At 41.0% G+C, this 17,597-nt stretch overlaps 1 protein-coding gene across 5 annotated transcripts in view; it reads left to right on the top strand.

The window, feature by feature from the left end:
* The window catches only part of TNIK (TRAF2 and NCK interacting kinase), a 433,646-nt gene that overhangs the window by 331,141 nt on the left and 84,908 nt on the right, over window positions 1-17,597 (top strand). For 4 of the 5 annotated variants that reach the window (XM_069083583.1, XM_069083581.1, XM_069083582.1 and 1 more), the window contains exons 15-17: window positions 2,176-2,376; window positions 13,168-13,332; window positions 16,333-16,572. In XM_069083583.1, coding sequence (XP_068939684.1) covers window positions 2,176-2,376; window positions 13,168-13,332; window positions 16,333-16,572 — 606 coding nt within the window. The remainder of the gene's footprint in view (window positions 1-2,175; window positions 2,377-13,167; window positions 13,333-16,332; window positions 16,573-17,597) is intronic. The other variant, XM_069083584.1, reaches the window with a different exon arrangement.

Raw genomic sequence — 17,597 nt, 5'->3', positions numbered from 1 at the left:
CATTTCACAAATTCCTAATTTTACATATGCATGTATGCATGTATGTATGTGTGTGTTTGGGTCTCTGTCTATATCTGTGTCTAGGAATTTCCTAATCAATTTCATGAGATGATCAGGAGGTGAGTCTTTGTTGGGAAACTCTCAATCGTCTATTAACTTGCTTCTTGGTTTTGATACACCCTTAGATATATTAAGAGCGAAAGTCTTTCTAAGGAGTAAGTTTGATAAAGGGGAATGGTGACTTATATATCATGGGAACTCTCTTTACCAATGCAGATACGCAATACCAGAAGAAATGCAAGCCTGTTATCATAGACACATAGAGGTTAAGTGACTTGCCCAAGGTCATACTTCTTATGTCCCAGGAGGGATTTTAACATAGTCTTCTTGGTATTGATCCCCAAAACTCTATCCATGAAGTCTCACCACTTCCTCTTTTTGAACCAATTGATTTTTAATAATTTATGAAAACCCAGATTGAATACATTTTTGTGTTTTTTATTAAATCCCATTATTCATTAAAGTTTTGTGAAAATTCAGCTACATTAATAAGTTCAGAGTGTTCAGGACCATGGCATTCATTGCTCTGGGACTCTCAAAGCCATTTGTGAGCATGCTGGAACAGATTCAGAGTAAAACATACCAATCTAATGCAAACCCACTCAGATTTACAAGATCCAAAGGCCACATTTCATTTGTAGACTATTAGTTTTGATTTTATGCTGGGAACATTTTGTGTTCCTGGCTCACACTGCTCTCATTTGAAATACTTTTAAAAACATTTTATTATGACAACAATATGCCCTGAATAGTCTCGGATTTGATTTTGTTTACTTTCTTTTTAAAATCAAAATTCTATTCAGTGACATTCTTCTTTTCCCTTTTGACTCTATAAATGTGCTTGTTAATGTTGTTAGCCTATATTAATATATATGCATACACACATACTTTTATACATATTCACACATATATGCAAATCCCTTCATTCTTCTTCTTAATGTGGCCCTATAGAACCTTGGGCAAGTAACTTTAACTTTACCTCTTGAGGCCTCAATTTCCTCATCTGCAAATTAATCAGCTAGGACTAGATGCCTTCTGAGATTCTCTCCAGCTCAAAACCCCCTTTCCTATGCTTTCTTCAATATGGGAACTCCCAGTGTGGAAACATCCATGTGATATTTTCTATCATTTTGAGAAACATCAAACTCAAAGCATGGAAACATCCATACGATGCAGACCATCGTATTGATGGTTTTATATAAGTCATAGTGAGAATTAAGTAACCTTATTCTTTGACAGATATTTAATACATATAGGAGATAGGACTTGGCCCCATTTCTTCCTGACTCCAAGACTAACCTTCTATAGCCACCATAACACATTGCCTCTTAACTTTTTTACCCTGAGGTTTATATTTAATTGTAGATCTTTGATTGGATTAAATGATAAAATTGGGAAAGAGAGGTGAGCCATTCCAGGCGCTCTACAACAACAGGACCACATGGCTGCACTGCTGCCATTTTGTCAGCTTCTGTTGGCTTTGGAGTTGAAGGGCTGGCAGCCTGAGTCCCAGCTTTGCCTTGACTTCACATGTGATCTCTCAGGGGCTAGTTTCTTCCTCTACAACTCAAAAATATCAGCCTAGATGAGTCCTAAGTTCCCTTCCAGCTCCCCCTTGTGTGACCTTGGTCACGTTTCCAAATTTCTCTGGGATTTTTTCCTCTTATAAAAGCAGCGGTTGGGCTAGAAGACCCTTTGCTACTTTAAATCTATGATGCTCCCTATTTGATCTCTTGCTAATTCTAAATCTATAACATTAGCCATGTGGCACTGGGCACCTTCTCTGAGCCTCAGTTTCCTCATCTGTGAAATCTGTAGGGCCTTTCTGCCTCCAAATCTAAGAGTGAAACTGGTTCCAAACCAGGAAGGAGCCCTTGCTAAGTCAGAGGAAGGATAACACCAGGAGGGAGGGGTCCTGTTTTTTAAAAAAGTCATGTTTCTGACAGTCTGTCCTCATGCTAACCCTCTGTTTGGATGCCCATCAGTGTCGCTTGTGTCCATGACCAATCTCCTTCCTTTGTCGATTTACAAGAACCGTTGTGATCTCCTCTGGTGCCCACGGACACACCTGACCTTCTATTCTTTGTTGTTCCTCTTCCCCCTTGTTCTGGGCAGGAGTATAAACGCAAACAGCTGGAAGAACAGAGACAGGCTGAACGACTGCAAAGGCAGCTACAACAGGAGAGGGACTACTTGGTGTCTCTTCAGCAGCAGCAGCAGCAACAGCGCCAAGACCAGAGGCCAGGAGAAAAGAAGCCACTGTACCACTACAAAGAAGGGATGAATCCCAGCGAGAAACCAGCCTGGGCCAAGGAGGTAAGAAAGGGCAGTGGTGAGTTTGGTCTCCCCTGTACAGGTGGAGAATGAAGTTGGGTGCAACAAGGTTGTGAGTCAGTTCCTTAGAAGAATCCCACCAGAGACAGAGAAAGGTGAACCCAACACCCCTTTTTGTTCCTGGTCATCTTTTAATGGCAATATGTTGAAAATATTCCTTTCTATTATGGAATTCCAAGTTAATGTTTTGTTTGTATGCTGGGCAGTTTACAAGACCATGTCAACAGGACACCATGTTTTATCTCTCCTAGGATTCTAGTTAGGGGCACCTACCACTCATACATGGGATATGTTACCCATAATTGGTCTAAAGCTAGCAAGGGATCAATTTGTTCTTGAATGTTACTCACTGGTAAACTTCTGTCCCCAAACTGGTAGACTGTGGAATTAATAAATATAATCCCTGACAGTTAGGTTTGCAAATTAAATAATTTCGCTTTTTTAATGCTAAGTAATTTTGTTTAAAAAAGTGTTCAGGAGCAAGGGAGAAAAAGAATGACAAACTTATATGACATAGACTCCCTTACCATCCCTAGTGCCCATTTTCTTATTGACATGTATTAGAAGAAAATCACATGAAATAGGTCCCTTTCCCCTATTGTCTGGCAATGTGGCCTGTGTTATCTTGTGTCCATATGATCCCCTGTCTTCATAACTAATGCTTCTTTTTTTTGTTTGTGTTTGTGCTTTAATGGCTCAATTTTGTGATCTACTCCCAGGTACAGAAATGGCCTCTTAATAACTCGCCCATTCTTCCAGCTAAGTCGACCCACTGTGCTGTCAGCCAGCATCTGGCATGCCTTGTGACCAGCAGAAATACGCCACTGTCACCTACTGCGGACCCTTCATCTACCTATGCTGAGCTGATAGACTTGGTTAAGCCTGAATCACAGTCTAGGCCTAAGGCAGGTGCTCAGAAAGCTAACAGGTTATCTTCCACTGCCATGATGTCAGTGGACCCTGTGGTCATAAAGAATTCCAGATCAAGACACCTGATAGGGCATCCAGCACAGAAGAAAGCCAGAACCACTTGTCAGGTTAAACTTGGCCTTCAGGAGCAAGAGCTGAAGATGCGAGAAGCCACAAGGACTATGGTGTTAACATGCCCCAAAAGATCTCACACTCAAGAACATGAACGAGTTAGGGATGTAGGCACAGAGCTCATCAGTGCTTCCTCTCCAGCTATTTCCAAAATAATGGGCCCTGGTTTGGCCAATAGGAGAATTTGGAAGGACTTTCAAGAACCCCCAGGCATCTGGGGAAGAAAGTCTATGAATTCATACATATTTACGAGTGCCTTTTCTCCTCTAAGAAATGTAAGATCCCTAGGTGACATCTCCCTGGGGCCTGAGCACTTTAATCTAAGTGTTTCAAGCCCCAAGTATGACTATAGAAGAATGAAGAAGCAAGCTCTCCTTGAAAATCACCTCGTTCCCTTGAGAAGCAGCCCAGAATTTCTCCTCTCTCCAACTTCGCTTGTCCATGCACATACTCAAAAGAAGATAGGGGAAAGCCTGGAGCAATTTCTTCTTCCTTCCTTAGGTCTCTACCAAGCACGATCTCACATGAATTTATCCACATTGGCACCTTTATTTTCAGGTTTCCGTTTGTCTTCCTCGCAGAACTTCTTGGCCTATACTCACCATGCAGATCAGGCTCCTCTTTCCGAAGCCTTCAGTAGTAACCATGAAACTGATGGGAAATCCTCTTGGATTCCAATGAAGCCATTTTCTAGCCCTTCTTGCTGTTCATCCCTACTTCCTTTGCAAACTCCTTGCAGTAAGAAAGCTGTTACTGTTGGGCCCATGAATGGCAAGAGAATCATGTCATTGAGCACTCCTGATGTGAGGTTTTCCAGGCACCATGACTCCGAGCCCCCACTGGTGGGTGCCATGTCCCAGGCATTCTATCAATCATTAGGAATTTCAGCTCTTTCTGGACTTGTGTAGCCTTATTGTCTCTGGTCATCTGATGCAAATAACTCCTTTGGGGATATGTTTCATATGCCTCTCTCTAGTACTCTAACTAACCATAATTCTGTTCAGAGAGATTTTCCAAAGTCTTAAAATGGACATGTATTCGCCTAAAGTCAGATTGAAACATGAGAATGAAATAGAAACCATGCTGAATTGGACATAACAGTGAATTGATAATTTCTTTGACTTAAATCAGCATTTGTTTTTAGGATCTGTTCCTTTTCCAAGCTGAGAAAAGAAAAGAAAAGAAAAGAAATATATATATATATACACATATATGTTTTTTGGTTTGGTCCTACTTGAAAATCTAAATTTCTCAACAAACTGCATATATAGATTTTCTTTTCAAATCCTGTTGCCACAAACCTTATCTCCTAAACTGGAGAATATGAGTAATTTAGAATAGTTACTATATGCTGTGTGTTTTAAGGCTTCCACTGTGAACAGAATTTTCTGGCTAATTGTGTGGTCAGGTTGCTGCCCCTACAGCTGGCATGGCCATCTGATGAGATGATTTGGATCTCTCTGTGGATGTAGGAATGAAAATGGAAAATTGCCTTTCCCAAATGAGACTTCTGCCAGAATGCAAATTTGTGAATATGCTGTGAAGGCATGAGTGAAGCTTGTACAGCACAGTACAGTGAAGGGATATCAGATTTCAAGTCACAGGACCTGAGTTCCCACTTATTCCTAGTCTGATCTTGGACTTTGCCTCTCTAGGTCTCAGTTTCCTCATCTGTAAAATGAAGGAATTAAACTAGATGTCCTTTCAGACCTTTTCTAATTTTAAATCTATCTGCCCTTATTCCTGCATGAAGTCAACATTAATGACTAGACCACTTTTACTTCTCATGGTGGATGACCAATTTGGATCCATGTTTGCAGAGTCAATCTACTTTTCCTCCCACTCTTTCTCTAGTCTTCATAGTCATATTTTCTTTCCAATTTTGTCTTACATTGTTCTTTCCCATATAATTTTGTTTCCTTTAATTACTTCCTTTGACCAACTCGTCTGTTTCCTCATCAGCCAAGCCCCATGATGGGTGCCCTTGGATCTCTTTATTTTGTAAAATCAGAAATGATAGTGCCATTTGCTTGCTCAACTTTTGCTCAATCCTCAACTTTTCACAAATATTAATGAATTTCTCAACTTATGGTACTGCCACATCATAGGATCATAGGTCTAGAGCTGGAAGGTACCAAAGTAGCCCTCTAGTCCACCTCCCAACAGCTCCTGGATTATTTTGAAATTTACTTCACAAGTGTTCCTAAATTAAAAGTTATTTCCAATAGAAACAACTTTTGTCATAAGGGTTAGGTTCCCAGGGTTTCCCTCAAAGCCTCTTGAAATGGGCATCCAAAAGACAATGGAAAGACACCATGACTAATCTTCATATGTTATAGAAATTAAGTTACAAAGGAATAGTATAAAAGGTATCCTCAAAGACATACATAAGGGGAAAATGACAAGTTGTTAACTGGGCACACAGGATAATACAGTGGGAAAAATGCTGGCTTTGGAGTTAGGGACCTGAGTTCAAATTTTGACTCCCTTACTTCAGCCTTCGTGAGCAAGAGGACACTGCTCATTTCTCTACATTCTTGGCTTTGCCTCTGAACTTCTCAATATGTCGCTGCCTAGATTGAATTGTCTACTTGTTCCTACCCACATGGCCTTGGGCAGGCTCTTTTTTTACTTCTATGAGACTCAGTTTCCTCATGCAAAGTCGGGTGGTGAGACCAGATAACCTTGAAGGTGTTTTACAACTCTAGATCTCTGACCTGTGAGTGTTTGTGAAGAGAGCAAGGAATAACCATGGTATCCTTTGGTATCCTCATAAAAGAAATTAAGGGAGGATTTTGGCACCTTGATGGTACACCAAAGTGACAAAAAAAACAGTCTAAACCAAGTATGTCATTCTTTTGAGCCTTTCTAAATATTTTTCTTTGTTTTGTCACAAGAAACCATAGAGCCAGGAAATTATTTTTAAAAGCTCTACTTTCCCCCATCACCTACAATCCTTCTCTCACTCTCCTCTTCTCCCTTCTTTCTCTTCTCTTCTTTTCTCTCTTCTTTCTTTTCTCCTCTTTTCTCTCTCTCTCTCTCCTCCTCCTCCTCCTCTTCCTCCTCGTCCTCCTCTTCTTCTTCTTCTTTTTCTTCTTCTTCTTCTTCTTCTTCTTCTTCTTCTTCTTCTTCTTCTTCTTCTTCTTCTTCTTCTTCTTCTTCTTCTTCTTCTTCTTCCTCTTCCTTCTTCCTCTTCCTCCTTCCTCTCTCTCTCCCTCCCCTCCTTTGTCTTCTTCCCTCCCCTCACCCCCTAACTACTCTTTCTCAGATTCTATGGGAAATAGGATTATAGGTCTAGAGTCAGGAACCTCAAAGACTATGTAATCTAACTCTTGTTATTTTACACATAAGAGAACTAAGGTTCCTGGAGATTCAGTGTCTTGCCCCAGGTGCCATAGGTAATAAAGAAACCTCAGAAGTAAAATCTAAATTCAGATGCTCTAATTCCAGCTCATACTCTTCCCAGCTTCATACATTGTCCCATAGTACCCATAAGGATTTAGTTTCTTTTCTTATGTGCAACCACTATCATGCCTGCCCTGAACTGGAATGAAGAAAGAGTCAGGAACTAAGTACGCTGGATGCTAATGGTGTCTGTAACTACAAGAGAGAAAAGAAGAGAAATCCCAACTCAATCGGTCAATCAACAACCCTTTTTCAAGCACATATTATGTACCAGGCACTTTGGTAGCAGATGGAAGGGAAAGGACATTTCTGTGGTCCTGTGGTTGGGACTGTGGTTCCTAAATGGCCATTGATTTCTAAGGAACTTTGTAAATTCAGGTTCACCTGTATGCTGTTTTCTTGACTCAGTTTACTTAATGACATTTCTGACCCAGGAGCCACTTTGATTTTGCTGGCCCAGTCTGATGAGACACAAAGAGAAGTAGATCCCTATATAAAAGGTAGTTAGGGGAAAACAAAAGCCTGGTTCTTTTTCAATTCCATTGTCTCTGGTCAGACCAACCAGCTGGAGGTACCACTATTTCTGAACCATGATGGAAGTCATAGGACCATAGGTCTCAAGGTGAAAAGGACTTCATAGATCCTTCAGTTCAACTCCTTCCTTTTACAGATGAGGAAACTGAGGCCCAGTGAGATCAACAGACTCACCAAAAGTCACATGGGTTCCTTGTTCAGTTATTTCAGACTCTTTGTGACCCTGTTTGGAAATTTCTTGGCAGAGGTACTGAAATGGTTTGCCATTTCCTTCTCCAGCTTATTTTACAGATGAGGAAAACAGGGTTAAGTGACTTGCCCAGGGTCACACAGCTAGTAAGTGTCTGAGGTCAGAATTGAACTCACAAAGAGGAGTCTTCTGGACTCCAGATCCAACGCTGTATCCACTATGGTGTCACCTAGCTGCTCTATCTATGGCACCACCTGGCTGCCCAAAACTTCCAAGGCAGGATTTGAACCCAGGTCCTCTAATTCAAGAATTAGGGCTCTTTCCATCGTGGCACACTTTCATATTTGTCGAGGTCAGATGTTGGTCTTGCCCATTGAAAGGGAGCCACAGCTGGATGGGTAATTCTGCCTTCTCAGCTGTCACCTTAAGCAATGACTTAAGGCTCTCTCCTGCTCCTTCTGAGCCCATTTCATATCCCCCGTCTTGGCAGCACATCCTCCTTCTCTGGGGAGCAGCAGAATGCTTGGCATGCAGGAGAGTTGAGTGAGATTATATTTTATGTATTTTTTTACACTCCATCGTGTTCCTTCTTTGTGATTTGTGCCCATCATCTGGCACATCTATGTGGTTTGGCAAGCAGTCACCAGATCTTCTCCAAGATGTCTCTGTATTTCCCACCAGCCCTTTGGAGTCTAATGTTAAGCCCTTATCGGTCCTTTCCCAGTCTTTGGTCTATCCTTTGAGTCTGTTCCTTCCCACCCAGCTCCTTCCCCTTTACCTCATTCCTGGTTCATACTCATAGGACCACTAGTTTGGACTAGGCTTTGAGAAATCTTTTGGTTCAAATCCCTGTTTTCAAGTGAATTTACATTTGAATTGTCCCAAACTGATAAAGAGTCTATTGTTTTTGAAGCCCTTTCAGGGGATTAGAGTGCACAGCCTTCCTCTGTAATCATCTCCTGAGCTGGTTTTGCCAAAAGACAGGATGTGACTCATGCCATTATGTGGTAAGTGAGCCCTGGGTCAGAGCATCTTGAGAAGGCTCAGAGCTATTCTCAGCCACCAATATTGCCTTCCAGCCCCAGAGCTGAACAGCTGTTTTGAAAGTGGTGTGTTAGAAGAAGAAAGAAAAAATTAAGCAACAATTTGACTTAAGCTTGAGTTGGATTCTGGTAGTTTTTGCCATCACCACTGGAGTTACTGTTCCCTACCCTGCTGTGTTCCATGCTTTTGCCTTATCATGGGCATAGACCTTGCCCCTTCAGAGCTGATCAAAAGCTCCCCAGATAGGTTTTGTTATATTTCCTGTTAGAAGTCATGTGATGCAAAGAAAAACTGGTTTTCAAATGGAAATAAATCAGTTCTTAATCTCTTTTTCACTTTTCCATTCATCTAAAAGAGCTTTCTCCCCTTCACTGAAGCTGTCCCGTATAATGGAGAGAACATTGTGGACTGGCCCTTGCTCAGGCTGCCTCTAATACTAGCTGAAAGAACCTCCTTTTTATTTTTTCAGTTTTTCCCTATCCTTTGGCAGCAAGTAGTTGGCTTGGATCATAGGAAGACTTGTTTCAAACTCCTTGGAGGCAGATAGGAATAAGCCTGATGATATCCCAGTTTCTATTCATACACCGCCTCATTTTGAAGAAAAATTTCTACCTTCTCTCTTTCCATATTCATCTTTCTTTTTTCCTCTGAGATGAATGGAGTGATCTTTGGTGATCTGAGAGGATAAGCCTCTGCCCAGTGGTGATATCACCAGTTTAGCCAGAGGACCTGATTGTCTCATTAAGCTACCTGGGAGATTTTGTTATTAGAAAAGGCACCACTTGTGTGGCTCTTGATTTCTTTATCTAGGCCTGAACAAAATTGCATTAGTCAAGTAACACTTGAGGTGGTATTATTTTCCCTTAATTCATCAGGATCAAGTTTTCAATGACACTTCTTCCGCATTCCCTGGCTACTTTGTACCATCTCTGTCCAGCAGTCAAATTTAATGCTTGTTACTACTTCAGGTCATTGGCTTCAAGGAATGCGCACAGATTTAGAGCTAGAAGAAAATTTAGAGACCGTGTACCTCCACCCCTTTGTTTTATGGATGAGGAAATTAAAGTGACTTGTTTGAAGTCACACAGAGACAGTAAGTGGCCAAGGTAAGATTTGAACTCAGGTCCTCTAAACACTAAATGTAGTCCTCTTTCCACCATTCCATACTGCCTCCCCATAACATGGCCAGACAAGAAATCTTCAGAACGCAGCATCTAAGGACTGGACGTTGTGAAGCACAGGGCCCAGAGGTGATGGAACCTTTATGTGAATTTCAGGATGGTACAAATAGAAACACACCATTTATTAAGGAAGTCTAGGCTGCTAAATCATCTGGTGGAAGACAAAAGAGGATTTCATTCATGTATCTGAATCTTTTTTAATTCCAAACCAGAACTCTATTTTTAATGGTTCTAATTAACTTTCCACCCAAGTCGACATCAGTGCCACATCCTCCCTCTTTACTTCATTCATTCCTTTCTAACAAAAGCTTTAGCATGTTGTGGTTCTGTCAGAGGTAAGGACAGTTCCCTTGCTGACATAACATTGAGGAGATTTGCTAGTGGTATTCTCTGCAACTCTGCTTTTCATAAAATGGACTCTTCTGGGGCAAACTTTTCTTCCACTGACTTTTCTTTCTCTTAGAGTGCTTTCTAAACTTCCATACATGTATTTTCAAGTACAAGACAATTATGTGACTAAGCTAAAGGTTTATCTGGATTTAAGAAAATAGCTAGGATCTCAGTGGTTCAAGTATTCTGGATACTAAAACTGTAACTGTAGAAGATCCAGGTATAAGCTTTCCTTCCCCTGCAATCCTCTAGCTCTACCCTGTGACACCCTCCCTGCCATGTGCACTGCATAACTGCCTCTCCAATCTCCCCTGGCAATGGCCTCAACAGTAGTGTTTTGGGGTATCCTAGAAATATGCCTTCTCCTGCCCTGGCCAGGAGGTAATATCCCAAGATTGTTCCCCTCACAGTGAATTCTTTCTCAGGACCCTCTCCCCCAAAATTCCACTTACCCCGGCTGTCATAATTGCAACTTACAGCTTAGTTGGATACATTGGTCTTATAAAAATACAGGTATACATATAGTATTTGGAGAAGTCATATTGTGCATGGTTGGGTCTTGCTTTATTTGCTGCTGCCTTTGCAAGATGTTCTCACCTTTATTTCTTATCCTGAACCTAGCCTTGTTGTGGTGATCCATGTAATAGCCAATGGTTCTTTGCTTTGTAACCTGCTGCAAGAAAAGGGTAGAGAAAGCATTCTGGTTTAAAACCATAGCCTGTTTCCATTAGTCATGTTTGGATATGTGGTGCACTTCTAGGGGAAATGGGCTATTATGACAAATGTTCTGCACATACCTTGTACTTATAGAATGTATATACTGTATATACCTTGCACAGCCATGAGGGTCTGAAGAGAGGGAGGTTTAAATTACTACCCCCTCTTTCCCAAGTTAAACTTCAAAGAACAGTTTCCTTTTCCATAGAGTATCTTGCATTGGGGTTTTCAAAAAATGTGCCATAACACCACAGGGTTCATGTAGGTATGCCATGAGCTATATAGAATGTACTCTTGCAACCCCAATGCACTAGTGTGAGTCTAATAGTAACCTGCATTTCCTGACAACAAAGAATAATACTGTGCCATGAGCAAAAGCGGGAGTGGGGGAGCATCTAGGTGGCACAGTGGATAGAGCTTTGGGCTTGGAACCAGAAACATTCATCTTCATGAGTTCAAATCCTGCCTCAGACACTTACTAGCTATGTGACCCTGGGCTAGTCACTTAACCCTATTTGTCTCATTTTCCTCATCTGTAAAAATGAGCTGGAGAAGGAAATGACAAATCACTCCAGTATCTCTACCAAGAAGACCCAAAATGGGGTCAAAAAGAGTTGGACACAACCGAAACTATTCAATAACAGCAACACGAGCAAAAAAAAAAAGTTTAAGAACTACTGTTGTGGCTTATTAACATGCTTTAAAATAATGACAACTCACACATAGGTATCAAATATCAAAGACAAGGTGATGATTTCTATAGAGAAGCAGCTTGTCTCCCAAGTGACGATTATGAAAAAAAATAGACTATCTGAATGTTTAATTCTCATCTACCAGGAGAACAAACTGGAAATCCAAGCAGCCAACATTTACTAAGTGCCCCCTATGTGCCAGGCTCTGTGGAAACAAAGACAGAAATGATTGATCCCTGCCCCCAAGAAGCCCATAGGCTTCTACTGCAAGTGACACATGTCTACATAAATAGAGTATTGAGCTTATGTTGCCTTAAAAATAATTAGAAAAACATGAAAATTGCTGTTATCTCAATGTGCATTAAATGTTAGGCAGTTTTTTTTTAAATGCACGCAAAAAATATTGACTTAGCAATGTGGGGTGAAGGCTAATATTGAAAGATTTAGGAAATGGACAGCCACTGCTAGGTATAGTTGGAAGACGGATAAGTAGACCCTGAAAATATGCTGAATGACCAGAGTTGGAGTCTAAGTCCCAGGCTTTTCTTTCTTGAAGAAGAATGTCATTCAAGCTCCCTCTAATCTTGTCTTATACTGTGCATTCTGGCCCTCCCTTTACATTTTCCTTAAGAACTGATTTTTATGGGATTAGTGTGTGAAGGGCAGGTACTAACAGCCAAGTTTCACTAAGCCAAATGTCTGTCATTGGTGCCATAGTGCTTCCATGTCAATCAATAAGCATTCATTAATCACCTACTATTTGTAAGTCACCATGCCAGGCTCTGGGCATACAAAGACAAAAATGAAGCCATCCCTGTCCCCAGGGAGCTCCACTGTGCACTTGGCCCTCTGTAGTGATTCCAATCCCTTCTGGTTGGTAAAGAGTAAGTTGGTGGTCATACAGAGAGTGAATGTGATTGGTAATCACATAGATGGATGTAAAACAGGCCAACAAAAGAACAGGAGAAAGAGAATACTAACCCCTAAGGAGTTCAGGAAAGATTTCCAATAAGAGGTGACGCATGAGTGAAGGAAGCCAGGGGTGCCAGGACATATACATAATGAGGCAATGCATTCTGGGTGCTGAATACAGTCACTTTCACAGATTTCTGATGAAAAAATAGATGAGACTAGCTGGACCTTCATAATCAATCATTCTTCACATAAAATCATATCCTGGATGGATATGGGAGCTGGAAGGGACCTTTGGAATCTTTGAGTTCAGCCATCTAATTTTTCTGATTAGGAACTTTGTCCCAAAGACTTGAAGTGACTCACTCAAGTCTACACAGTAAGTCATAGAGCTGGGATTTGAACTCAGATACCCTGGCTCTCTTATTTATCCCTCCTTCCACTGTACCATGAGGATCGGGGAGGCCCAGGTAAGATGGCGGCATCTGTCCTGTGGACATGTGTCCAGATGCAGAAGACTATTTTTAGTCTTTTGAAGCTAATTGGGTATGGAGATCTGGCACCTTCTAAATGGGCTTGATCTCAAAGACCCTCAAATGGCTGTGCAAGTGATACAGTATACATGAAAAATCAAGGGGTACCCACTGTCTCTTTTGATTCCTCATAGGTGGAAGAACGTTCTAGACTCAACCGACAGAGCTCCCCTGCCATGCCACACAAGGTTGCTAACCGGATATCTGACCCCAATCTGCCTCCTCGATCGGAGTCTTTTAGTATTAGTGGGGTGCAGCCTGCTCGGACACCACCCATGCTTAGACCAGTGGATGCCCAGGTATGAAAGCTCCTGGATATGACCCTGGAGATCACCTAGACCCAAACCACCTCACACCCATTCTACAGATGGAGAAAGGGAGGCCCAGAGAGATTACTTTTAGCAGAGCTGTAATTTGAACCCAGGTCTTCTTGCTACGAATCCAATATTCCTTCTCTTCCAACATTCATCCACCCCGGAACCTCTGACAGATCTCAGGACAAAAAGATCATTAGAACCTGATTACTTGTATGTATTGTGTGTGTCTATGTTTGTATTGTATATCCATTTGTGGTCTTAACCTGTAATTTCGCCGGCACAGAGACCTTCCATTGTGGAAACTCCCTCCACCAATGCAGATCTGCAACCTATACTCTACAGAGAGTTTCTTCAGGGGTACAGAGAGTTGAAGTAAATTGTCTAGAGTTAGCCAGTCAATAGCTACAGAAATCATGCTAGACACCAACTCTTCCTTACTCCTATGCTGATCCTCTCTCTGTTCCCCCCATTGTAAGACACCTTAAAGATAGCTAACAGTGATATCAGTTCACTGATTACCACCACTCAAATCATGGCTGGTCACATAATCCACACCCCAAAAACGTCTTGAGTAAACCATAAGGAAGATGGGATTTGTGGCTGGCTGCCAGTGCTAGGGTTAAGCTATGCGTGGGCACTTGAAGATGAGGAAGAGTTGGGGTGGATCCCCTCCCTGGGTGTGTTCAGTTTAAATAAGGAAGGAGAGAGGTCCCCTCTAGTGCCCAGAGCAATGTCATTCCTCTCGGGGACAGTATTGGCTTTGGCTCTTATCAAATAATAAAGACATCTGACTATGATGAATTGTTCCCATATGGCAACATATATTATCTTTAAATGTGGAGTCCAAAGAACCATAGCTCTGCTACTCTCTACCTGAATAGAATTGGGTGAGCCATTTGAGCCTTGCTTTACCTGATTTCTCTCATCTGTAAAGTAAGGGCTCTGCCCTTGATATTTTCTCAAATTGCCTCTTGCTCTCACTATCTGTATTCTGGAGCACTGGCAAGGCAACATAAACAGGGAGACAAAATCAGGATGGTTGGGTCCCCTGTGTTCTTCATTCTTTCTTAGTTGTGGTACAAGAAATGACAAGAGCTGCTTTCCAGGGAGACTTTATGATTTTTAACCATAAACTTCTTAAAATAAAACTTTGAAGAAAAAATAAAAGAAATAACACTATTCTCACACAAATGTGTTAGATTTCTTCCAGATACCCTCAAATAGATAAAAATTTCCACCAAATACTTTGAAGAAGAGTGCTGGTCAATGAGCATCTCACTGACTTGGCTAGAGTTTTTTCATGGAAATTGGGTGCTATTTAATATGGCAGGTTTTGGGGGTTTAAATTTCATTAACTCCTCCTTTAAGAAGTAGTGCAAAGTCATGAACAAAGTTGGTCTCCTAGTCAAGGGAACTTGGGTTGAGATCCTCCCAAATTGCATGACGCAGGGCAAGTTCCCACTTCTCAGGGCCCCAGGAAATTCTCTAAGACTATAGATACTAGTCTTCATTGGGAGTAGAAACTTCTCACCAGAGTGAATGAAATCACAAGTCTAGTAAAAGCAAATAACCCTTCTCTCTTGAGGTCGTCTCTGGAGTAGGTTCTCATATTAAATGGGGGATTGGAAGGAAATACATTCTCTTGTAATTAATGAGGACGAGGCTTTTATAAAATCAGTGCATAAGATCACTTTCTTGTGATTTCTTTTGACTGTCTCCCATCATCTACTTATACTAAGATTGTGCTGTATTGGGGGCTCAGGCCAGAGCTTCTCCTTCTTACCCCTAATTTTACCTCCATAATATCACAGTTCTACTTAAAAGAAGCAGATTCCTTGGCAATTGTTCTGCTAGTGATAAAAATAGGTGGGACACATCGATAAAACATTTAAGCACATGGAGAAGAAAACAAAGACATTTCATAAGGAACAAGGGACAAACAGGGCAACTCTGCTACTATCTCATTAAATTTAATAGACATTTTAAAAAATAAACTGAGTAAAACAAGTTCGCAGCTTTACAAACAAGAAACTTTTTGTTCTTTGTATATTGAAAGGTTTGATTAGGTCCACAATAAAAAGGAATTTTTAAGAATATCTTCCCAAATATGACCACTTCAAGAGGATTAGCATTTTTGAAAGATGTTAGAGATGCTCGTTTTTCAAAAATTGTAGTGGGCAGAGAAGCTTTCTCCCTTTGTTTAAAGATGAGTTGGTATGTTGGGGTGTGTTTGGCAGGAGGAGCAATTTGTTTTGTTACTTGAGATGTCTTTTGGAATTATTCATTGAAGGATTAATACACTGATTGAGACTTTACTCTGCCCAGTGGCACTCTTTGAAATTTATTTTCTGATTGGGTTGAATGACATCTCAAAGTGTTCAGCAAATGAACTTAACTTAGGTCTCAGATTTCCAGACTGAAGGTCAGATTCAGCCTACTGGTGCCAAAAGCTTCCTTGGTCCTTAGTGGCTATCCTGAGATGTGCCTATGACCTCTTTCAGTTTCCATGCCTCTTGAAAAGCACAGCATCCAATCAGAATCTGAAATCCTCAATACAGAAGGATGCAAGTCAGTTGCTAGGAGACACAAAGTATTATAGATATTAGCTGTGTATTGAAACCCTAGTATATATTTTGGCTTTTTAATTTTTTTTCCTTTAGTGACTTCTTAGCAGTAATGGACAACCTATTTAACCTCTCTGTACCTCACTTTACCTATCAGTAATTCAAGGATGAAGACAGCTACATGATTGAACACACACACGTGCACAACATGTATGTGCATAAAACACATTTGCCCCATTGAGCACTTACACATACTTCTAAATCTTGGCTTGTGAACTTTTACGAATGAAAAAACATAAATAGAAGGGATCCATATAATTCAATCCATACACCAGATTTTTTCCCCTTTAGTTTCAACACCTAGCTGATTCTTTTTCCCCTCCTAATACTGATGCTCTCATTTTGGCTTAATGCTTAGATTCCACATCTGGTAACGGTGAAATCCCAAGGACCCTCCCTCTCTGCCTCTCAGTCAGTGCATGAGCAGCCCACAAAGGGGATAGCAGGGTTCCAGGAGGCTCTGACGGTGACGTCTCACCGTGCTGAGATGCCACGGCAGAACTCGGATCCCACCTCTGAAAACCCTCCTCTCCCCCCTCGCATTGAAAAGTTTGACCGAAGCTCTTGGTTACGGCAGGAGGAAGACATTCCACCAAAGGTAACACCACTCAGGTGTTTGGGTTTTGGGTTTCATTATTTATTTATTTTTTTTTGCTTAATTTATGTTTCTTTTTAGATTACTTCTACTAATGTCCAAAATTTAAAAGAGCTAGCCTTGGAGTTATATTGACAAGAAATTTAACTATTACAAAATGTCCTTCATCATTCATATTCCTCATTGTTCCTTTACACAAGCCTATAAGGTAGGCTGTTTCCTGTCTGAGGCACAGAGAGTTTGAGTGACTTATGGGCACACACCTGTCCAGGCTTAGGAGCCCAAGCCTCTGATTCTCCAAACCATTGCATACACTTTCACATAAGACTTTAAATAATGAACTTCTTGATTGTCAACTAAGTCTGTGTTTTACATGACATAAGAGCACCCAAATGAAGTGTCACATTCACTCAGTCATCTACATCTTTTATCAGTGGAAAGGCAAACACCCAGATGTTTCTGAGGATACCATCATCCTGCTTTGTCCAGCCTTCTTAGAGACAGTGTGTCAACCAACTTTGTCTGATTCTCTTTTGAACATCTTGGGAACCAATTTGAGGTCAAGTTTGGCCAACATGGGAGCATTTGGTTCTGATACAATAACCACATGTGATGAATGCCTAAAACAGTCATCTTTACCATTGCTTAGGAAATATCTCAGAGAAGGGAAAAGAGGAGGAGTCTGAAAAACAACCACAGAAAAACTGTGAAGGGCTACAAAATACTTTGTAAATGAACATATCTAATGCCTCTTGACATGAGACAGTGTTTTATAGTGACTAAAGCATCAGCCTCAGAGTCAAGAATCCTGCCTCTGATACAAATAAGCTGTGCAACTACAGGCAAGTAAGTTAATTAATCTGGCAGCTTTTGTCTAAGACAAAAGTTACACACCAGTTACTATTGCCAATACATATGGTAGAGGAAGTTTCCACAATGGGTGTTCCATTATACCTGTGAAATCACAGGTCTAAACACCTCACCCTAGCGTTTGTTCTCTCTCTCTCTCTCTCTCTCTCTCTCTCTCT

This window comes from Petaurus breviceps, unplaced genomic scaffold (assembly GCF_028583685.1).
Source record: "Petaurus breviceps papuanus isolate PSGF00001 unplaced genomic scaffold, PetGlider_PUasm1.0 173, whole genome shotgun sequence".
Lineage (NCBI taxonomy): Eukaryota > Metazoa > Chordata > Mammalia > Diprotodontia > Petauridae > Petaurus > Petaurus breviceps.
The sequence above is the reverse complement of the archived record's forward strand: the minus strand, read 5'-3'. Positions and strand labels throughout refer to the sequence as shown.